We start from the raw sequence: 25,460 nt of genomic DNA, 5'->3' as shown, positions 1-25,460 counted from the left end.
AATACCCAGCTAAATAATTAATTCTGAGTGTGTCATACAGAATTAAATAAAAATACACAATAAAAAAATTGCTAGGATGTTTATTTTTTTATTTTTTTGTAACTTCTAGAGAACTTAAGTGATTACTAACACTGTGGAACAAGATTCTGAAATTTACAATGGCCCCCATTTAAGAAGCTGTGCAGAGGTTAAAACTGTACAAGAGGTTATGAAGTAGTCCTACTGCTTCCAAAATTGCAGTTGCAATCTCACATGAGTGATTTAATTTAGAATTAAAATAAATATAAATAAAATGTACAATTATTACCTAAATAATTCATATTTAAAACTAAATAGTTACCTGTAAAATAAACCCTAAGCTAGCTACAATATAACTAATAGTTACATTGTAGCTAGCTTAGGGTTTATTTTTATTTTACAGGCAAGTTTGTATTTATTTTAACTAACTAGGTAGACTAGTTAGTAAATAATTATTAACTATTTACTAGCTACCTAATTTAAAATAAATACAAATTTACCTGTAAAATAAAACCTAACCTGAGTTACACTAACACCAAACATTACAATAAAATTAAATACATTAAATTATTAAAATACAATTAGCTAAATTCCAAAAAACCAAACACTAAATTACACAAAATAAAAAAAGAAATTAGCAAAAATAAAAACAAATTAATCCTAATCTAATAGCCCTATCAAAATAAAAAGCCCCCCAAAATAAAAAAAACTCCTAGCCTACACTAAACTGCCAATGGCCCTTAAAAGGGCCTTTTGCGGGGCATTGCCCCAAAGAAATCGGCTCTTTTACCTGTAAAAAAAAATACAAACACCCCCAACAGTAAAACCCACCACCACACAACCAACGGTTAGACTTAGGGTTACTTTAGGGGTTAATATATTTATTTAGTGTTAGTGATGTGGGAGGCCAGAGGTTTAGGGGTAAATAACTTTAGTATAGTGACATTGGGGGCGGCAGATTAGGGGTTAATAAGTGTAGGTAGGTGGCAACGACATTGGGGCGGCAGATTAGGGGTTAATAAGTGTAGGTAGGTGGCGGCGACATTGGGGTGGCAGATTAGGGGTTAATAAGTGTAATGTAGGTGGCGGCAATGTTAGGGGCAGCAGATTAGGGTTGTTTATGTTAGGGTTTAAACATACATTTTTTTCCCCATAGACATCAATGGGGCTGCGTTATGGTGCCACTATAATTAATATATTAACCCCTAAACCGCCGCACTCCCGCCTCGCAAACACTAGTTAAATTTTATTAACCTCTAATCTGCCGTCCCTAACACCGCCGACACCTACCTACATTTATTAACCCCTAATCTGCCACCCCCAACGTCGCCGCCACTATATTAAAGTTATTAACCCCTAAATCTAAGTCCAACCCTAACCCTAAACCCCCTAACTTAAATATAATTTAAATAAATATAAATAAAATAACTATCATTAACTAAATTATTCCTATTTAAAACTAAATACTTACCTATAAAATAAACCCTAAGCTAGCTACAATATAACTAATAGTTACATTGTAGCTAGCTTAGGGTTTATTTTTATTTTACAGGCAAGTTTGTATTTATTTTAACTAGATATAATAGTTATTAAATAGTTATTAACTATTTAATAACTATCTAGCTAAAATAATGACAAAAGTACCTGTAAAATAAAACCTAACCTAAGTTACAGTTACACCTAACACTAGCACTATAATTAAATTAATTCCCTAAATTAAATTAAATTAAATTATCTAAAGTACCAAAAAAAACAAAACACTAAATTACAGAAAAAAATAAAAAAATACAAGATTTGTAAACTAATTACACCTAATCTAATCCACCTAACAAAATAAAAAAGCCCCCCAAAAGGGCCTTTTGCGGGGCATTGCCCCAAAGTAATCAGCTCTTTTACCTGTAAAAAAAATTACAAATTCCCCCCAACATTAAAACCCACCACCCACACAACCAACCCTACTCTAAAACCCACCCAATCCCCCTTTAAAAAAACCTAACACTAACCCCTTAAGATCGACCTACCGGGAGACGTCTTCATCCAACTGGGCAGAAGTGGTCCTCCAGGCGGGCAGAAGTCTTCATCCAAGCTGGGCAGAAGTGGTCTTCCAGACGGGCAGAAGTCTTCATCCAGACGGCATCTTCTATCTTCATCCAATAGAATCTTGTTCCAATGGAACAGCCAATAGAATGCCAGCTCAATCCTATTGGCTGATTGCATCAGCCAATAGGATTGAACTTCAATCCTATTGGCTGATCCAATAAGCCAATAGGATTTTTTCGACCTTAATTCCGATTGGCTAATATAATTCTATCAGCCAATCGGAACTGGAGGGACGCCATCTTGGATGACGTCACTTAAAGGTACCTTCATTCAGTCGTAGCCGTCGGAAGAAGAGGATGTTCCGCGTCGGATGTCTTGAAGATGGACCCGCTCCATGCCGGATGGATGAAGATAGAAGATTCTGTCTGGATGAAGACTTCTGCCCGTCTGGAGGACCACTACTGCCCGGCTTGGATGAAGACTTCTGCCCATCTGGAGGACCACTTCTGCCCGGTTGGATGAAGACGTCTCCCGGTAGGTCTATCTTCAGGGAGTTAGTGTTAAAAACAAAGGAGAAAACAGCGCTAAAAATTATATACTAAATCAAGGTAAACAGTTCATACAATCAAATGTGAGATATAATAAATATAATAGTTTGTAGTAAATTCAAAATGACAATATGTGAAGGTATTCCCCTTACCAGAAATTACCTCAATCTAATGAGGTAAGTTTCCGCATCTGTGAGGGAAAAACATCCAGCGTGCTTGTTCTTTGATTGGGACTGTATACAGTGGCTTTCATGAACCTACTGGAGTATGTGATAACAACTGGTCCTCCCTCTGCCCTAATGTTCAGCAACAAGTGCTCATAATCTATAATAAGAGAGAAGAACCAAATAGTGTAATACTGTAAATTAATAGAATAAATACATACAAGTAAAAGAATGTGCACTCACATTATATACCCTCAAACAATATGAGGTATGGGTAAAATGTAAAACAATCTCCAAAGCCGATAACACAGGCCACAGTAGGCGTATTTAAAAAGTCCTGGTCGGCAGCAAACAAATAAGGAGTAGTCCGTAAACAAGCATCAACCAGTGCTTGTTCAAACAAAATATATATAAATGCCCTAACGCGTTTAAAAGGATAAATACTTGTGCCTTCTTCCTCCTTATTTGTTTGCTGCTGACCAGGACTTTTTAAATATGCCTACTGTGGCCTGTGTTTTTGGCTTTGGAGGGTATATAATGTGATGCACATTCTTTTACTTGTATGTATTTATTCTATTAAATTACTTGTATGAAATGCCCGTGTGTAATGCCCGCCCCTTCATTCGCGCGACTGAAGGGGCTGTCAATCACCGAGAGCGAGGGAGCGCTCAGTGATTTTCCCTCACCACCTCAGAGGTGGCGTAGGGTGTAAGAAGCAGCGGTCTTATGACCGCTGCTTCTTACATTGCGGGAAGCAGGCTCGCATATGCAAACCTGCCCCGCAAGGGCTCCGGAGCAGCTTTAGCTGCTTCGTACATGGAGCCCATAATCTGGCTCTAAATGTGTAGAAAGAAAAGCATTTATTCAACCATACAAACAAAAGTATAACAAAAACATCTCTATAGGCTAGAAATGATAGTAAAAATATATATTTAAATGTATTATTATAATAATTATTACTATTGTTTTAATTATTATTTATAAAGCACCAACTTTTTTAGTACTAATCAGGGTATATATTTTGTTGTTTACATGTTTTTAATGAATTATAAAAACAAACCGACACTTATCAGATTGGAAAATTTAAAATATTTAGAGCTAAATTACAAGTGGAGTGCTAATTTATGCACGCCCATAAACAGGCAAATTTGATTTTAAAATCTGCGGCCCATCACTTCGTGACTAACCCCACTAGGTTATCAGCCGTGTCTGATGGCTTGAGAACGAGGCTCCCAATGGAGCCTATGGAAGCGCTCTCTCATGAGTGCAAAGCTTCCATGCAATGTGAAGTTGAGGTTGCTTTCGCATTGCGCTTAACCTGTAATACCAGCGCACATTTGTGTGTGCTAGTTTTACTGAGTGGAGCACAAATATCATGCTTGTGTAAGCAATATTTTTCTCTCCACTCGTAATTGGGCTATTAGAGGTGGGTTATTTCTCATTGTTCTATATTCTGTTCTAGATGCTTTATAGGATTACTTTAGAGTAATATGTATTTTAACCTTTAAAACATTATTGCGTTCTATTCGAATTTTCGTTTTATTATTTCATACTCATAAAAGTACAGTCAATGGGGCCGAATTATCAAAATGCAAGCAGACATGATCCGCTGTAGAGATCATGTCTGCTGCACATCAATAAATGTCGACAGCATATGCTGACGGCGTTTATCATTGCACAAGCATCTCACAAGAAATGCTTGTGCAATGCTGCCCCTTGCAGATTCGCAATCAATCTCCCGCTAGCAGGGGTTGTCAATCAACCTGATCATATCCAATCGGGCTGATTACTGTCTGCCACCTCAGAGGTGACGGACGAGTTAAGGAGCAGCGGTCTTAAGACCGGTGCTTTTTAACTCCTGTTTCCAGCGAGCCTAAAGGCTCCAATATATTTGGTGTTAAAATTCTTAGAAATCTTAGTTGTTTTTTTTTTATAAATGTATTTTTCCATAATAGATTTGAATTTTTAAAAATGCATGATTAAAGCAAGATAAATAAAATTATAAAAAAATATATTTACTGTAGTATAACCAAATAACCAAAATTATTGTTTGAACTTAGACTTTTGCTGAAAGATTATTTTTCTCTATGCAGCTTGTAAAAAACCCATTGGGTTAACAAATATATACATAATAATAAGTAACTATAGTCTAAGCAAGCCATCAAATGCTCATATAATTAAATTAGGATACTTTAAATATTTTTTATTTTATTTTACACAACTATATGTTAGCACCTTTTTTATATTTTTCTGTATAGTTACATCTTTTGTATAAAGCTAGAAAAAGAAAATTGCCTAGCTTTCTATAACATGTCTTGCCCTGTTTATCTTTTTTTTTTTTTTTCTAAAATTAGATATCTTAGTTTCATATTTAGCTTTATTTTTCTACAGGAGTACAGCTGGTATTTCACACCTTTCACCTTGAAAGCTCCCACGACTATTTGTTAATAACAGAAGATGGAAGCTTTACTCATCCAGTTGCCAGATTGACAGGGTCAGTCTTACCTCCTACTATAAAAGCTGGTCTTTTTGGGAATTTCACAGCTCAACTTCGATTTGTATCTGATTTTTCTATTTCCTATGAAGGATTTAATATAACATTTTCAGGTAAGAAATTTCATAAAAAGAAAATAAAACCGTCTTTTAGTGACCTGATTTTGAATTCAATTGTACTCGAGGAGTTATTAATAAAATAATATATATATTTATTTAATGCAATTCCACTAATAAGTCATTGTATTGTACTGGATTTTTATTTGAAAACAAAATGGCAAAACAAGCAAAATATCTGAAGAATGCATATTAGGTGCTGTGTTTTATAGTATTAATTTAATATATTGTCCTTTTTCGGTCGATAGGATAGCTTTTTAAGTTAGCAATTACAAAGAAGAAGTGTGGAAGTCAGAAGGTTTTTTAATTATACTTTTGATACCTTTTTAAGGACTAAAGTATTAATAAAAAATAAGATGCTACATACATAAAGCTGTATAACCTCTCTGCTCTACAGATTATGAATATTATGAATTTAAAAAGCATTGCAATCATCAAATAAATAATATTCTCCCTAGCAATAATATGTTTTTTAATAATTTCTGTAACATGTAAGACACTGCTTGGCAAATGGTAAAACGAGAAGCTGGGAAATACTAGTGCTTAGAGGAGTCAGAAGGAGTACTTTTAAGTACCAGCATATACAAACTGTTTGCAAATTCAAAACTACTCCTACATACACAAAGTTTACACAGGAGACTAAGCTAATCTTGCGCTTCAGGAGCTGTTAAGGTTAACTGGGAGGGTTTGAATAAGTTGGAATTGAGGAACAGACAGTAGCAAACCCATTTGTACACTAATACTAGGAAAGACCTGAACTAGAACAGATCTGACTGACAAAAAGAAGGCATGGGTCTGATGTATAAGTGTGCCCAAGGATGATCCAAATTTGATGTCAGTTGCAGAGCCAAGGTCAATCTATTTAGACAGTCCAGAAAAATATAGATACACAATGCCCAGGCAGAAATCAGGGTCAAGGAAAGAAACCCAATGTCAAGCCAGGTATCAGTCCAACCAAGATTAATACAAAAGGACTAGGCAGGAGACATAGGCAAAGTGTCAAACCAGTAACACACACACACACACAAAACTGGATTCAGGGGTCAGGCAAGCAGAAAAAAAATCAATAGCAGCCAGAATCAATAGGTAACACAAAGCAGGTACAAGGTAGGAAAAAGCAGAGGTCCATGGAATTTTAAAGCTAGGGAGACTGCTGAATTGATATCAGAATAATCAATGATAATTAGAGGAATTTATAGGGCTAGGTAGTATTTGTGAGACATAGCTGTGTAGGCATTGATTAGAATATTATCTAGCAAATGCTACTCAAATGGTCAAGGCATCTTGTCTGATGACATGTCAACAAGTTTCAGGTTTGAAGTTATTGCAGCCATTACTACTCTCTGGTGAGAGGATAAGCATCCAAGAGTCAACATTAGCACACTGTATATTGGAAATACCATAACCTGCCCTGCGATAAAGAAGTAAACCTTGATGTAGTGCTGTCAGGAGCTTTCATAGATTTTACATTTATAGAAACATATTTAATCCCTTCATCCCTAAGTATGTTTCTATGAGGATCCTTCAATCATTAATTAGCCATGGGTTCCCCCTTCCCTCCCAGACTTAAAGCAAGTCTACAATAAAAAAGTATTTAAGCAAGTATACATTGTTCTTCCCCCAAGTTACATCAACCACAAAATTGTTCATTTTTTAATCTCATCCAACTAGATGGATTACTGATGGTGTCTCTGTTTAAATTTTGGCAAAGGGTATTTAAAAGATAGGGGACATACAGTTTGTCTATTGCAATCCAACACAAGAGTAAATTAGGACCTAGAGCAATTTATGTGTACTTTGTATATTAAATCCTTACATAACAAATTGTTATGTTGCAACTCTTGCAACTCTTTGCTCTTAATATTCCTCTACCATACACCATTAGCATTGTGTAGAAATATACCTTTTAATGTGGAGGTTATTATCTAATTTCAAGGCAGACCATCATTACAAACCTCTTATTGCAAATACATATGTTTCCTATAGATAAATTACTTATGTGCGATTTATTTTAGTAGGTAACTGTTTTTTTTTCGAAAAGCCAATCTTTGTATTTTTTATTTAAACACATCAGATAATGAAATTTATGCTGCTATTTTAATTGCATAGTGTGCCCAGTCACTACCAGTCACTACATTCATTCTTAGTAAAGAGACACATGTTATTCAGGTTGACCAGTAGGTGGTGCTGTTCTGTTTATGTCACATTCAGTTTTGCCACAAAATTGTTTCAGCGCCAATTTAATTTCTCATATTGCATAACTTCATCATAAAACAAGTGCCCTTTACCACAGCAGCATTTATTATCCCCTGCATCACCTCACCACTGACATCTCCTGTCTTCTGCCATCCACATCTCCCCGAAGTCTCTCAGCTGCTTCCAAACAGCTTAAATTATTCATCTCATTGTCCATTTATATACTTTTTAGTGGTGATATTATTTACCTGTATGATTTCTGCACTTTCTAATAAACCTCATATCTCACACAAATTACCATGCAATTTAATTTGTCAGTCACAAAAAACATTATATTCCCTTGCCCTGGAGACTCATAGGAGTCATAAAGACCCCTGTCCCTATGGCCCTAGTGACATAGGGGCATATTTATCAAGCTCCGTATGGAGCTTTAGGCCCCTTGTTTCTAGCGAGCCTTCAGGCTCGCCGGAAACAGAAGTTATGAAGCAGTCTAAACACTGCTGTTCCATAACTTGTCTGCCTCTAAGGCGGCGGACAGAAATCAATCCGATCGATTGGCTGCGATTCTGCAGGGGGCGGCATTGCACCAGCAGTTCATAAGAACTGCTGGTGCAATGATAAATGCTGACAGCGTATGCTGTCGGCATTTATCGAAGTGCAGCGGACATGATCCGCTATATCGGATCATGTCCGCTCACACCATAGTAAATAGGTCCCATAGTACTGACTAGTGCTTAGACTCCTAACCTGTATTTCTTATTAGACATATGCACGCAAGAGACCTCAGATCAAATCCTATAAGACCCTCTGTCACATACCTACATTATGCATCAGATCAGATTCCTTGGCACTGATCCCCTTTTTATATAAATTCAAAAAAATCAGAAACATTTATTTTATATATATATATATTCCTCTCAGAAACATAACATGCTTATGCATTCTAAACCTGATGGTTAGCACAGCCCACAGTGGATATAGCAATAGAGGAGAACGACAATAATAATGTAAGGTGGATGGAAAGGTTTTAACATATGCTACCCTTTCATTACATGTACTAAGGTAATATGTCCTACCTTCCTTTTGAATTTGACAAATCTAGCCAAATAGACCTTATAAAATGGAAGCCCCAAGACAGCACTTTGACATGTAATTACTCAAAATCCCTTAATGGAAATTATTTTTAAACAACAAATAAAGTTTTTAATCAATGTATATTACTGAATTAAAAAATAATATTTTTTGATGATGGACTTCCTTTAAGTTGAGGGTCTGATCTTTTTATCTACTCAGTGTTCCAAGCTTACAGAGTTTTCTGTCAAATTTGACCTCCTTTTATTGGGCCCTACTATAAATTCTGCAAGGTGAACCATGATTCTCTTAATATCTTTTAACTTCTTTGCTATTTTCTTTAAGGATACTTTCCATGCATCACTTCAAAAGCCAGAGGTTCAAGTTTAAGGACATCCACAATATGAGATGGGGATGCAACTTGCAATACCACATACAGTATACTGGAACAGAGAGATCTTAGATTCTAGCAATTAATGCCCATGCTCCATGCTTGCTCACGTTAATTCATAAGGCTTATGTAACAGCTAGTTTAGACCTCGCATCTCATTTTCCTTATTGCAAAAACTCTGATCTGGAATTCAGGTTTTCAGCACTGTGCAGCAATTGCACAAATTACCACAGGAGTTCTTACATTCTGGTTTGTGCTTGTAAGCTTATCTATTCTCTTAGTGTTAGTGGCATTTCTGTTGACTTCCATGTATGACTCTTGCTACTCCTTGTCATGCTTTTGATTATTATTATCATTTATTTGTATAGCACCGCCAAATTCCGTAGCGCTGGGTACAATGATAGGGGTATACAATGACAAAGGCTTGTGATATAATACAAAACATAACAAGACTAAACAAATCTAGCACAGGAGGAAGAGGGCCCTGCTCCGGAGAGCTCACAGTCTATAGGTTTAGGGTGCAGAGACATAAGGTTGGGGTAGCTTGTTACATCGGTTGTATTTGCAGCAGTGAGTCAGGCAGTTTATGTACATGTATTAGCTTGGTTTGGATGTGGGATGGAAGAGAGATGGTAAGCCTCTCTGAATAGGTGGGTTTTCAAGGATCGTCTGAAGCTATACAAGGTTGGAGACAGTCTGATGGAGCGGGGTAGAGAGTTCCAGAGGACAGGAGCAGCACATGCGAAGTCTTGGAGGCGGGAGTGGGATGTAGAGATAACAGGAGTATAGAGACGTAGGTTAGAGGTTGATCGAAGAGGACGGGATGGGGAGTATTTCACGATGACAGAGGAAATATAGTTGGGAGTTAGACTGTTGAGTGCTTTGTAGGTTAGGGCTAATACTTTAAATTGTATTCTGGAGTGTATGGGGAGCCAGTGTAGAGACTGGCAGAGCGGAGCAGCTGATGTAGATCGTCGACTTAGGTGGATGAGTCTAGCAGAATCATTCATAATAGATTGGAGGGAGGTGAGGCGGTGTTTTGGAAGGCCATTTAAGAGTAGATTGCAATAATCAATGCGTGACAGGATGAGGGAATGAATAAGTATTTTTGTAGTTTTTTGAGAAAGGAAGGGACGAATTCTGGAAATGTTGCGTAGGTGTGAACAGCAGGATTTGGTAAGCGTTTGTATATGTGGGTTGAATGTGAGTTCTGAGTCTAGTGTGACCCCAAGGCAGCGGACCTGGGGTGAGGTGTTGAGAATAGAGTCTCCAACCATCAGAGAAATGTCAGGTGTCGGATGTCTCGAAGAGGGGGGGATAAGAAGCAGCTCAGTTTTGGACAGATTGAGTTGGAGGTAGTATGATGACACCCAAGAGTAAATTGCAGAGAGGCAGTCAGAAATCTGGTTGAGTAAAGAGGGAGAGATATCAGGAGAGGAAAATTAGATTTGGGTATGATCAGCATATAGGTGGTACTGGAATCCAAAGGAGGCTATAAGTTTTCCAAGGCAGGATGTATAAAGAGAGAAAAGCAAGGGACCCAAGACAGAGCCTTGTGGTACTCCAACTGAGAGAGGCATAGGATCACAAGATATTTTGTTAAAGGAAACTGAAAACGAGCGGTTTGAAAGATATAATGCAAACCAGGAGAGGGCTGTGTCTCGGATGCCAAATGAATGTAGTATTTTTAGGAGGAGAGGATGGTCAACTGTGTCAAAAGCTGCGAACAGGTCAAGAAGAATTAGTAAGGAGTAATGGCCTTTTGCTTTAGCTGATAACAGGTCATTTGTTACTTTAGCAAGAGCGGTTTCTGTTGAGTGTTTAGGGCGGAAACAAGATTGTAGTGGATCAAGTAAGGAGTTAGTTGTGAGAAATTGAGTTAGCCAATTATAGACTAGTCGTTCCAATAATTTTGAAGCAAAGGGAAGTAAGGAGACCGGTCGATAGTTAGAAGGTGCGGAGGGGTCAAGCGAGGGCTTTTTTAGGATTGGTATGATTGACGCATGCTTGAATGTGTCAGGAAATGTGCCAGCAGTGAGAGATTGGTTAAAGAGATGAGTTAGGGTAGGGGTTAGTGAAGCAGAGAGAGAAGGAATAAGTCGTGAAGGAATAGGGTCAAGTGGGCAGGTTGTGAGATGAGCCAAGGATAGGAGTGCAGAGACTTCTTCCTCTGTTACAGGAGGAAAATAGCATAGATTTTTGTTAATAGAAGGGGTGGGTAGGATCGCTGGGTTTGCGGGGTGCGAGGTGCAGATCTCTTTTCTAATGGTGTCAATTTTATTTTTGAAGTGATCAGCAATAATTTGAGTAGTGAGGTTGGTAGTGGGCGGGGGGGGCAGGCGGATGTAGAAGGGAGTTAAAGGTTGAGAACAGCTTTTTGGGGTTGGATGCGTGACATGACACAAGGGAGGAGAAATAGACTTGTTTGGCCAGGTTGAGCGCAGAGTTGTAGGACTTAAGGGTGAATTCATAATGCTGGAAATCAGCAAAGGTGCGTGATTTCCTCCACTGCCGTTCAGCGGACCGTGAGCATCGCTGAAGATATCTGGTCTGTTTAGTGTGCCACGGTTGCCGTCAAGTGATTGATGTACGTCGAAGGGTGGAGGGTGCAATTTTGTCAAGTGTTGATTTTAGTGCCGAATTATACTGTAGAGTCACGAGGTTTGGACAAGAGAGGGATGAAATGTCAGAGAGCAGAGGACTGAGTTGAGTGGAAAAGTCTGTGAGATCCAAGATCATGTTCACTTTGCACCTAACTTGTAATACCAGTGCACATTTGCGTGCATTGGTATTACTAAGTAGAGTGCAAACATCACTTTTGCGACCCAATATTTTGTACTCCACTTATAATCTAGCCCTTAGTGTTTAATGTCCCTTTAATGATTACAAGAATGAGCAAACCTAATAAGTTAAAGGTTATGCTTTCACATTATGGTTTGTACTGAGGTTTGAAAATAAAATAAAGTAAAATTAATCAAATGTGTACAAATTGTTGTAATTCAAAAATAGAGAAATAAATGTTTTGCAATTGCAAAATATATATATATTATAAAGGCTTTTACATCCTAAACATACACTTTTTATGATACATATCTTTACTAGAAACAAATGAAAAAACACTGCGATCCTTAAAAGAACTTCAAACCTTTAATATCCAAAAAGTGCAAAGTGATCATAAAAGTCAACAGGGTTTAAAATCAAAAAGATAGACAGCACATTTTCAGGAACCAGTATGTCCTACATGTTTCGGTCAATTCCTTAATCATGAACATGACCGGCTACCCCTACTTCCTGCCTCTTATGCCTGAACACCTATCCCTATTGGTTACTCAGATTGATAGAATTAACCCTATCTAGTTCAACTATCAGCTGCTGTGTCATTGGCTTTACCCTAACAATATATAATCCTTTTAAATTTTAAATTAAGGCTTGTGAATGCATTCATATTACAATACATTTACACTGTAAGCTTGATTGTGACCTTATGAATGAATAGTTTGTTACACCACTATCCACTAACCTAGATAGTTTTATTTGAACAATGCACAATTAACCAAACTGATATTGGTCCTACAATATTCACCATTTTAAAGTCACTAAATGTACTGCAATTTATTGCCTTAACCAGTGTATATATATTGTTAATGACTAAAGACTGCCACGCTAGCTAGGATGGAGAATCCCAGGTGGTTGTTAAAACCACTGAACAGCTACCTCCTCCAAAAATTTATCACATCCCCCTCTATGTTGAAGCCTTTTGGTCTTCTTGACTTCATTTTGAAGATCCAAAAGGCTTCACGTAGCATCAACCGGGCTGCCCTATCGCCCCCTCTTGGGGGGTTTCGAACACATTCTATTACCTGCCATGAGAGCGAAGTTACATCGCCCCCATGCACAGAAATAAAATGTTGTGAGAGGCCCGAGCTGTCCTTATCATGGGAGATGTCATTCAGATGCTCTCTGATTCTGGAGCGAACCTCCCTAGTGGTACACCCTATATACTGCCCATTACATTGAGTGCAATCTACCAAATATACTACAAAGGGGGTTCTACAATTTGTACAACTTGCCAAATTGAAAACCCTATTTGTTGTTGCAGACTGAAAGGTGGATGTAACCCTACTGTATTGACAAGCTATGCATTTTGTGAAATGGCATTTAAAATGCCCTTTCACACTAAGCCAACTATTATTGGCCCTATCTTTCTCTCTTAGTACACTTGGTGCCACCAAGTTACCAATTGTGCATGCTCTTTTAGATCCAAAGTTACAACCCTTGGACACATAGTCCTTCAAGCTATCCTCAGCTGTTAGAATAGGCAGATGCTTACTAACAATGTTAGTAATTTCTTTAAACTGTGGGCTATAGGTGGTGACCAGAGTAGGTCTACTCGAATCATAACCCCTCGTCGCTCTGCTGTTACCCCTCAATATCTCACTCCTATCCATTCTGGTTACTTCCAAATGAGCTCTGTTAATGGTTTTGTGTGAGTAGCCTCTCTCAGCTAGGAGACTCTTAAGTGTTTCACTCTCTTTCACAAAATCCTCTTCCAAGGAGCAGTTCCGCCTTATTCTCATGAACTGCCCCTTGGCCACCCCAAACCCCGTATGGCGGGGATGGTTGCTCCTAGCATGGAGTAAGGAGTTGGATGTAATCTGTTTGCGATAAAGGGAAGTAGAAACCTCACCACTTGAGGCATTCCCCCTAAGTTCTACATCCAGGTAAGGTATTGTATTTGTCCCTGTTTCGGCAGTAAATTCCAAACCCACTCTATTAGAATTGAGATAGGTAAGAAAATCCTGCACTTCAGCAGTTTCACCCACCCAGACAAACAGGAGATCATCTATAAAGCGTTTATATGATCTGATCCTATCTCTAAATGGGTTTTTATCTCCAAAGACGTGGGACAGCTCCCACCAACCCATAAAAAAGTTGGCGTATGATGGGGCAAACTTGGCCCCCATCGCTGTCCCACGTCTTTGGAGATAAAAGGTACGTTCAAACCTAAAGTAATTGTGTGTCAAAAGGAACGTAAGGGCCTCAAGGTAATTGCTAAAATGTCGTAGCATATATCCAACGGCTTCAATGCCATATTCATGAGGAATGGCCGAATAGAGGCCAACCACGTCCACCGTTAACCACATACAGCTCTCCTCCTATTTAACACTATCCATCGCCCTGATGAGATGTGTGGTATCTTTTAAATAGGACGGCAAAAGATGTACGATAGGCTGTAAAAGGGACTCAATCCAACCTGAGAGCTTCTCAAAAAGTGACCCTATACCTGAGACAATTGGTCTGCCCTTCACCCCCACCAAGGTCTTATGGACCTTGGGGAGGTGATGGAAAATAGGGATAACTGGTTTTTGTACCATCAAATATTCAAAAGTCTCCTGGTCAATGATACCCTTCATCAACCCATCATCCAAAAGATGCCTCAGCTCAATCCCAAATCGCTCAGTGGGATTAAAGCTGAGCTCCTGATAAACCTGGGTGTCTGTCAACTGCCTTAAGGCTTCTTCAACATATTTCTCTCTCCCCATCACCACTATACAACCCCCCTTATCTGCTTGCTTGATGACTATGTCATCCTGCTTCCCTAGTTGTTCCAATGCCAACTTTTGGGTTAGATTTAGATTATATATTGCCCTTTTATTCTGTTCTGAGAGCTTGACTAAATCCTCCTCTACCCTACGATGAAAGGCTTCGATAAAGGGTCCTCTGGTTCTAGTGGGATAGAAAATTGATCGGGGCCTAAACCCTGCATGGGTCTTCTTGACTGGTAAATCCGGCTGGGAGCTTAAAGTACCCAACTCATGTAAGGTCAAAAAATCAGTACCTTCCCTGAAGTCTATAATATCAGAGATATTAGGAAGTGCCTCAACAGAATCCTGTATGTTAACATTAATTTCACCTTCCATTTCTTCCTCCTGATTAGTGGACCCCTAGAAAAACTTTTTGAGGGTCAGATCCCTCACTAATCTGTTTATGTCAACAATGGTTTCAAATAAGTCAAATTTATTGGTGGGAACAAAACGCAAACCCAAGCTAAGCACTTCAATCTGTGGATCAGTAAGTACAACAACAGATAAATTAATGACAGTCATATTTTGTATTTGTTGCGTGCATTTATTTTTGGTTGTGCCCTGGCTTTCCCTTTTTCTCCTTGATCTATGCTTCCGCCTCCTTCTATTATTTTGGGGCTTAGCCGAAAAACCTGCTCCTGACTAGTCTCTACAGCCTGGGGTACAAATGCTGATGGTCTAACATCACCCTCACTATCACTAAGGAACTCCTGCTGTCTTACATCTACCTTTTTCTGATTTTTCTTGGTGTTTGGGACCCTGCCTAAACCTTCTGTCATTCTCAGATTTGAACCATGTGCTGTGCCTGCCTTCTTTAATACACCTTTAGGTACCACAATCTGCACTTCATCACCTGAGTGACCACTAGAGTCCCCTGTACCATAGTCATCAGACCTACAATCATTATCCTCATCTGTGCTGTCTTTGTCTGAAAAGGTCACTCTTTTACCTTCCCCTTCAGTTTCCACCTTTGCGGCACTAATATTCTTTCTAGCTCTGTGTCTATTAACTCTAGAGCCTGACCTACTGTGCCAAGTATAGACTTTGTTACTGGTGTAATCATTATTATCTCTTACAAACTTCTTGAGCTTAAAGTTATCAATCTCACCCCTAAATTTAACAATTGTTTCACTTAATAATTTATCAAAATCCTTATATTTAGTATGCTCAAGAAACTCATTCAACTGTGCCTGTATGTGATTCAGCTCTTCCCTAATCTTAATCAACTGGCATTGTTTAAATTTAATAATCAATTGCATGAGTCTCTTAGAGCAATCACTCAATATATCATTCCATTCTTGCATAAACTCAGGGTCTTCAACCTGGAAGGTGGGAAATTTGCGCATTCTTAACCCTCTAGGGATCAAGTCCAAAGTCAAGTATTTCTCCAACGCTCTGTGGTCCCACCATATTCTGTACTCTTTAATTAGGGTGCGCTCCATAGCCAGAAACACATCACTGATAGAGAGCAGCTCTGTCTGTTTAACAAATGTATCCTCCAAAGTTAATCTTTCTGAGTCCAAATCAGAGATAGATTTCAAAGAGAAAAGCCCTGTTGCCATCTTTGCAAATAGCAATTGGCCACACAAAATCATGCTTAGGTTGCCATGCACATATGTTCTACTTTTATATTTGTAAATAATGATCTTTCATATTTTCTATTTTTTTTCTTTCTTTCTCTTTCTTTTTTTATTTTTTAAATACCCTTACTCCTATGTTATTTTATTTTGGTTCTCTAGAATACGACTTGGAGCCATGTGATGATCCAGGTGTCCCAGCATTCAGTCGAAGAATAGGATTTCACTTTGGAGTTGGAGACTCTCTGACATTTTCTTGCTTCCCTGGGTATCGTCTGGAGGGTGCCAATAAGCTCACCTGCTTGGGAGGTGGACGAAGAGTATGGAGTACACCTCTTCCAAGGTGTGTGGGTAGGTGGTCACATGCTTTCATTTCATTCATCAAATCTTAAATAATGCATTGATAAGCATAGAATTTTCATTAATTAAATGTGATTCAAATATATTCTTTACAAGTTTAAAAACAAATATGTGCACTTTACATCTTCTTTACTGATGTATATTAGTATTTATATAATTTTATAAAATGGTATATGTGTTAGCAGCCAGATTTGTAAATTGTAGCATGTAGGATGTAATGAGGTTTCTGGATCTTGAATAGATTTATAAACATAGCAAAAAAAAAATGGTTTTAACCTATTTTTAAAAATAAAACTTAAACCTGTAAAATCTGAGTACATTACAATATTTATAAACAAATGTCAATAACATTTTAAACATACAGGTAAACTACGTGGCAAGCTAATATAATTCAGTAAATAGATTACGATACATTGACGCCTGCCCTTATATTATACAAAAGACAAAACATATAGAGAAGAGTGAGCACTACTTACAATACAAATAAATTTTGAAGAAATAGTAGCCTGGATGCCAATCCACCTGAATGTCCTTCCTGGTTTATTTAATGGCTTTGTTGTGTATTGGGATTAATATATTTCAAATATTGTATATTTCTAAATATAAAGTATCAATGTGGAGTACATGTTACTTGAAAGGTATTACTTAAAGTGAAGGTCAATTTTGACGAAAAAGTGCCTGGTTTTTAATAATCCTATTAAAAACAAGGGCACTTTAATTAATCAAAATTGACATTTCAAGAGTTTTCTTCAAAAACTTACTTTTTAATCCTGAAAGCTGCTCCATCGATTCCCCCGACAGCCGGAAGCCTCTGCTTACGTCAGAAATGACTAATCTGGCTTCCTCCAATCCCGGCATTCCCCCCTGGGGGGATCATGGCCTGAGGGAATGCTGTGATTGGATGAAGCCGGATTCGTCATTTTGAACCCGCGAAGAGGACTTGCGACAGGCGGAGGAAGAGCTGCAGCAGCTCTTGAAATGTCAATTTTGATGAATTAAAGTGCCCTTGTTTTAAATAGGATTATTAATAACCGGCAACTAATTGGTCAAAATAGACCTTCAATTTAATAAGTAGAAAGGATATTTTATGTAGTTGTTTGGTCTACTACATGTTAACTATTATTACCAACAATCCTAAAAATAGAAACATGATGCAAGATTAATTGAGAAACAAATGCTTATGGCATACTGCTAATTTTCTGTGACACACTCTCACTGTTCAGTCTTATCTTCCAATAGAACTCAGTGTCCAATGACCTAAATCTTAGTACTCAGTGATCAGTACTGTAAGGTCCCTCAACAATGTTATAAATGTTATAAAGGTAACTGTTAGCTTGAGATCTGTTTATCTAGCTATCCAGGGTTCTGAATATGAAGGAGACACATACATTAACATAAAACACTCAAAATATTAAAAAATATATTTAAAAAATCCCAACATTGTTGGGTAAGTTCTCTTCATGCCAGTGAGGTTTTGATCACCAGGCACTAATTCTGTTATAGTATGAATCATTTTGGAATAATCTATCATCACGTTTGCTTTTTAATGTGTTTACAATATATGCAATAGAAAAATTCATAGAAGGATTAAAAATGTTAAATAAAGCACTAAGCTTAGCTATATAACATCAAGGTAATTAGAATTATTCTAAACATGAATCATTCACATTTGTTAGGTGACATCCAATAACTGTCAAGCAGAAGTTTTATGAACATTCCAGAGTCCTTTACATTTCTAATAAGCAATGCATTTCTCCCATGTTCATTTTTAATTTGACTACCATGTTATTTGAAACAAAACATGAGATCTTATTTAAAGGGACAGTGTACTTAAAATGTTTCCAATGACCATCTGCAAAATGTATGAGCAATTGCATGTTTTGGTTTATTTTTTATATGAAACAGCTGGGGGGGTTTCCTTTCAATCCACAACCTATTAAAATGGGTTGAGCTTGCAGGGAATCTAGATCTCATTATGTTATCACTTTCTGTACACACACATGCTTCTTTATATTATCTCTGTCTATATACCAAAGTTTAATACGTAGGGCATGATGTTGAAAATCTTGGTACTCAGTCGAGATATTCTAAGAAGTCAAATTTTGTCTTGAGAAGTTTTTATGTTGCTATGCAGTGTTATTTATGTGGAACAGAGACTACGTCATTACAATGCAAGGTCTAAAAAAACTCCCAAAGATTTTGTGCTCTTTCTCTCCATACTGGCAAGGTTTTGAATATCGGGCCCTTAGAACAGTTGAAAATAACACTGTGTTACACAGCTTTTCTTTAGCCTGTACTTAAGTATATAAACTTTTAGTATAGGAATGTACAGGGAGTGCAGAATTATTAGGCAAGTTGTATTTTTGAGGATTAATTTTATTATTGAACAACAACCATGTTCTCAATGAACCCAAAAAACTCATTAATATCAAAGCTGAATATTTTTGGAAGTAGTTTTTAGTTTGTTTTTAGTTTTAGCTATTTTAGGGGGATATCTGTGTGTGCAGGTGACTATTACTGTGCATAATTATTAGGCAACTTAACAAAAAACAAATATATACCCATTTCAATTATTTATTTTTACCAGTGAAACCAATATAACATCTCAACATTCACAAATATACATTTCTGACATTCAAAAACAAAACAAAAACAAATCAGTGACCAATATAGCCACCTTTCTTTGCAAGGACACTCAAAAGCCTGCCATCCATGGATTCTGTCAGTGTTTTGATCTGTTCACCATCAACATTGCGTGCAGCAGCAACCACAGCCTCCCAGACACTGTTCAGAGAGGTGTACTGTTTTCCCTCCTTGTAAATCTCACATTTGATGATGGACCACAGGTTCTCAATGGGGTTCAGATCAGGTGAACAAGGAGGCCATGTCATTAGATTTTCTTCTTTTATACCCTTTCTTGCCAGCCACGCTGTGGAGTACTTGGACGCGTGTGATGGAGCATTGTCCTGCATGAAAATCATGTTTTTCTTGAAGGATGCAGACTTCTTCCTGTACCACTGCTTGAAGAAGGTGTCTTCCAGAAACTGGCAGTAGGACTGGGAGTTGAGCTTGACTCCATCCTCAACCCGAAAAGGCCCCACAAGCTCATCTTTGATGATACCAGCCCAAACCAGTACTCCACCTCCACCTTGCTGGCGTCTGAGTCGGACTGGAGCTCTCTGCCCTTTACCAATCCAGCCACGGGCCCATCCATCTGGCCCATCAAGACTCACTCTCATTTCATCAGTCCATAAAACCTTAGAAAAATCAGTCTTGGGATATTTCTTGGCCCAGTCTTGACGTTTCAGCTTGTGTGTCTTGTTCAGTGGTGGTCATCTTTCAGCCTTTCTTACCTTGGCCATGTCTCTGAGTATTGCACACCTTGTGCTTTTGGGCACTCCAGTGATGTTGCAGCTCTGAAATATGGCCAAACTGGTGGCAAGTGGCATCTTGGCAGCTGCACGCTTGACTTTTCTCAGTTCATGGGCAGTTATTTTGCGCCTTGGTTTTTCCACACGCTTCTTGCGACCCTGTTGACTATTTTGAATGAAAAGCTTGATTGTTCGATGATCACGCTTCAGAAGCTTTGCAGTTTTAAGAGTGCTGCATCCCTCTGCAAGATATCTCACTATTTTTTACTTTTCTGAGCCTGTCAAGTCCTTCTTTTGACCCATTTTGCCAAAGGAAAGGAAGTTGCCTAATAATTATGCACACCTGATATAGGGTGTTGATGTCATTAGACCACACCCCTTCTCATTACAGAGATGCACATCACCTAATATGCTTAATTGGTAGTAGGCTTTCGAGCCTATACAGCTTGGAGTAAGACAACATGCATAAAGAGGATGATGTGGTCAAAATACTAATTTGCCTAATAATTCTGCACTCCCTGTATACCACTGGCTAAAATAGCTATTTAAATGCCAATAGATAAAGGAGTCATTTCGAAACAGTTTAAAGGGCCATAATACCCAAATGTTTAAACACTTGAAAGCGATGCAGTATAGCTGTAAAAAGCTATAGACTAGAAAACATCTCCTGAACATCTCTATGTAAAAAAGCAAGATATTTTACCTCAAAAGTTTCTCAGTAGCCACATCCCATTGTAAAGGATTTCTAAGAAGCATTTTAGTGTGTCTGTCCTGGGACATCTTAGGGGATGAGCCTCGTGAACTCTCATATTATTTCACCAATCAGGTGAAGGAAGCTTACTATGAAATCTCATGAGAGTTAAGTCAAATCTCATGAGATCACAGTAAGAGTTCATGACCTCAACACTGCTGATGTTGATTGGCTGCTGTTCATTTCTTCATTTTTTTTATTTTTACCTGCAGCTGGGAGCAGGTGAAGTATAACTTTTTACACAGAACTTACTCTGCTGAGCTGAGGAGATTGTGAGGTAAAATATCTTCCTTTTTTACATAGAGATGCTCAGGTGATATTTTCCTGTCAGCTTTTTACAGTTATACTGCATCAGTTTCAAGTGATTTAGCATTTGAGTATTATGTCCCTTTAATACACTCCAACACGTAAAATGGATCATTATGAACAAATTAAAGGAGAGAAAAATTTATATATGGGACCTCTCAACGCAGCTTTTTACGGCTAATGCAAGACTCGTAATCTAGGCGATAGTGTGCACTGCATGTTTAACTAACCCCTGTATGGATTTTAAGTAATTGACCAAATTCAAAATACAGGAGATCTGGTCCATACTAATACTACAGACTTCTCTGTAGCATTTCATAGTATCAGATTTAAAAGCCCCCCAAAATAATAAAATTCCCTATCCTAAACTAAATTACAAATAGCCCTTAAAAGGGCCTTTTGCGGGGCATTGCCCCAAAGTAATCAGCTCTTTTACCAGCCCTTAAAAGGGTCTTTTGCGGGGCATTGCCCCAAAGTAATCAGCTCTTTTACCTGGAAAAAAAAGAAATACAATACCCCCCCAACATTACAACCCACCACCCACACACCCCTACTCTAAAACCCACCCGATCCCCCCTTAAAAAAACCTAACACTACCCCATTGAAGATCACCTTACCTTGAGCTATTTTCACCCAGCTGGGCACCAGTGGTCATCAGATGGGGCAGAAGTCTTCATCCTATCCGGGCAGAAGAGGACATCCGGACCAGCAGACATCTTCATCCAAGCTGCATCTTCTATCTTCATCCATCCGACGAGGAACGGCTCCATCTTGAATACCTCCAGCGCGGAACATCCTTCTAGGCCGACGGACTAACGACGAATGAATATTCCTTTAAATGACGTCATCCAAGATGTCGTCCCTCGAATTCCGATTGACTGATAGGATTCTATCAGCCAATCGGAATTAAGGTAGGAAAAATCAGATTGGTTGATTTAATCAGCCAATCGGATTGAAGTTCAATCAGATTAACTGATTGGATCAGCCAATAGAATGCGAAGTCAATTCTATTGGCTGATCCAATCAGCCAATCGGATTGAACTTCAATCTGATTGGCTATTTATATCAACCAATCAGATTTTTCCTACCTTAATTCCGATTGGCTGATAGAATTCTATCAGCCAATCGGAATTTGAGGGACCCCATCTTGGATGACGTCATTTAAAGGACCAGCCATTCGTCGGGTAGTCGTCGGCGTAGAAGGATGTTCCGCGCCGGAGGTCTTCAAGATGGAGCCGTTCCTCGTCGGATGGATGAAGATAGAAGATGCCGCTTGGATGAAGATGTCTGCCGACCCGGATGTCCTCTTCTGCCCGGATAGGATGAAGACTTCTGCCTGTCCGGATGTCCTCTTCTGCCCCAGCAGATGACCACTGGTGCCCGCCTGGGTGAAAACGGCTCAAGGTAGGGTGATCTTCAATGGGGTAGTGTTAGGTTCTTTTAAGTAGGGGTGTGGGGGTGGTGGTTTGTAATGTTGGGGGGGTATTCTATTTCTTTTTTTTACAGGTAAATGAGCTGATTACTTTGGGGCAATGCCCCGCAAAAAGCCCTTTTAAGGGCTGATAAAAGAGCTGATCACTTTGGGGCAATGCCCCGCAAAAGGCCCTTTTAAGGGCTATTTGTAATTTAGTTTAGGATAAGGAATTTTATTATTTTGGGGGGGGGTTTATTTTATTAGGGGGCTTAGTTTAGGTGTAATTAGATTAAACTTCTTGTAATATTTTTTTATTTTTTGTAATTTAACGTTTGTTTTTTTGTAATACAGTTTAGTTTATTTAATTGTATTTTAATTTAGATAATTGTAGTTAATTTATTTAATTAATTTATTGATAGTGTAGTGTTAGGTGTATTTTTAATTTAATCAATATTTATTTTCCTCGTTAAAGGATCATTGCGATGTCAACGTTTCGGCCCACATCAGGGCCTTCATCAGGACAATGATTAATCTAAAAACAAAAGAAAAACATTGTAGAAAATACATTTCATGTCATAACAAAAAACACACAACATTGTTTGCAAAAATAGCATAAGTGAGAATTATATACACCCATGTGAACCCCCCACCGTGCGTAGCAGAAAACCCACTAGAGGCTCAACTACCATCACCACATATAATTAAAATAGAAATAAATCCAACAAGGAGGAGTCAACCACCACCAACTCCATACAAGTATAACTGTTACCACAAAGATGGCAGGTATCACACAGAATACACACACCATATAGCTTTATAGTGGCGTACTAACATACACATGAAACAACCAATGGCTCCAAGAAACAGGAGAAAAAGTAAAGGAGCGAAACATCAAGCCACAAAACTACTGTCAACACAGCCAGCTTAACCATTTTCATAGTCAATGCATCACTAATATACTTATCACATATCATGAGTACTCAAATACTGCCACGTATTAGAGTACTGATGTGCAACCATACAATCACCCAGAGCCCAATAGATCATAACTGTTATTAATCCTAAGTGTCATGCAACACAGTGTTGTCTTACACCACAACACCAGAGATCATTGTCACCACTGAGGAATATCAATGTCAAGTCAATACCTTAGCCTGCTAAGCATAAATAGTAAAACCAATCTGCTGCACTGTCATAGACCTGTAGCCACCATGGACTAAGCGCAAAACTTCATATCCAGATAGAATGCCAAACTCTCCAATATAGAGAAACACACGTGTCCTATAGAAAAAGCTCACCACGTCTATCCCCAGGGGTAGATGGGGAAACCCACAAACAAATTAGCCGCTGATTTACTAGCTCATACTATCCGCAATCAAAGTAACGGACAAACCAATTCAAGGCCTCAAGGGCAACACACCCCCGGCCGTAAGTCAATTCAAGACCACTATCCGGCTACCACACTCTATCATAGACAGGCTGCATCAAGCTAATCAGATTAAGCCCAATTCTCATAGAAGCAAATACAGATGCCATCTTATCAACATCCGTAGTTCACCCTGTATTTAAAGGGCCTCATAAATGGAAACAGTCATCCTAGCCTACTATCGATAATAATATCCAAACTCTCATCAGCATTATAAAACCAGTAGATCATACCCCATATATCAAGTATAACCACATAGATAGTGTCAGGTTTTTGCCTTTCTTACTGCCCCTTTAACTAATCTTCAGGATCTCCATAAATACCAGCCTCCCAGTTACCTCCTTGCTTGGTATTGTTCATTTTGCTACTAACTGAGCTGCACTCTGATTAGCTCTCCAGCTCCAGAGTATCACGCCTGTTACAATTCACTGTGCCTGTCAGAACTTTACACAGCTCAATCCGGATCTGCCGCCTCTGTGACGTCACACGCCAAGCAAAGCGCCATACAGCTTTTCACTCTAAGCTAAACTGCTTCATCGGAGCTGACCTGCAAACACTGTTTTTCCTAAATCCATTTACATCAGATTACCAGGTACTACGATACGCATTACTTCTATACTTATGTAATATTTGGCCACTACTTATTTTTCTATTTTCTGCATGAATCATGCTTTATATTGTTTTACTATTTTTTCTCTGACATTTAGTTCACAGTCAGGTTGCTGTATCACTATCACCCTGTTAATGCTTGTGTAGCCTTACCTACCTGTGAGCTATTATTCTTAAATCAAATGCAAGTTGTGTCTGTTGTGCTTTTACACATTACTCCGGGGTAATGCCTATGTAACTGCTCTTTGTATACAATTTGCTACAACTACATAATATTTTGCTAAATCAGTGGCTGTGGTCCAATCCAATCTCTGTTTTGTTGCAGGCATATTTGTGAGCCTGACAGAAATACCAAGCCCTAAAAAATAAAATGGACCCAACTGAAATGGCATCTCACATACAAACACTTACTACTAAAGTTGATCTCCTTACTGAAGGACTTAAGTTAGAAAATGACAACTTAAAAACGTACATTAAAGATGTTGTGGAGAGGAAACCCCCCCCACAAGAACCGCATATCAGCTATCCAGAACCCTTCTCTGGGGACAGAAAGGTCTTTAGAGAATTTAAAAACTCATGCTACCTATTGTTTACCCTTAAGCCTTTCACTTACCCCAACGATAGGGTAAAAGTTATGACCACAATTTCCTATCTCAGAGCTGAGCCCAGAGCATGGGCAAATACTTTCCTTGAACAGAATGATGATATCCTTAATTCTCTAGACTCCTTTTTCTCTGCTTTAGCACAAATTTATGAGGACCCCTTCAAACAACAAACTGCTGAAAATGCTATGAGGTCCCTAAAGCAGAGGAAAAGAGAGGTAGAGGATTACATAGCAGAATTTAAGAGGTGGGCCCCTGATACCCAGTGGAACAACTTGTCCCTTCGTAACCAATTTAGGCTAGGACTCTCTGAGGCCATTAAGGATGAGTTGTCACGCACTCAAATACCTCCAACCCTAGAACAGCTCATAGACCTCAGCATTTGCATTGATAGGAGACTTAGGGAAAGACATCACGAAAG

At 38.5% G+C, this 25,460-nt stretch overlaps 1 protein-coding gene across 1 annotated transcript in view; it reads left to right on the top strand.

Moving 5' to 3' along the window:
- The window catches only part of CSMD1 (CUB and Sushi multiple domains 1), a 3,127,153-nt gene that overhangs the window by 2,206,347 nt on the left and 895,346 nt on the right, over positions 1 to 25,460 (top strand). Inside the window, 2 exon segments of the mRNA XM_053711946.1 lie at positions 5,162 to 5,377; positions 16,363 to 16,551. Of these exon segments, the coding sequence (XP_053567921.1) occupies positions 5,162 to 5,377; positions 16,363 to 16,551 (405 nt within the window).

This window comes from Bombina bombina, chromosome 4 (genome assembly GCF_027579735.1).
Source record: "Bombina bombina isolate aBomBom1 chromosome 4, aBomBom1.pri, whole genome shotgun sequence".
NCBI lineage: Eukaryota > Metazoa > Chordata > Amphibia > Anura > Bombinatoridae > Bombina > Bombina bombina.
Note: the sequence above shows the minus strand (reverse complement) of the source record. Positions and strands in the feature narration are given on the sequence as shown.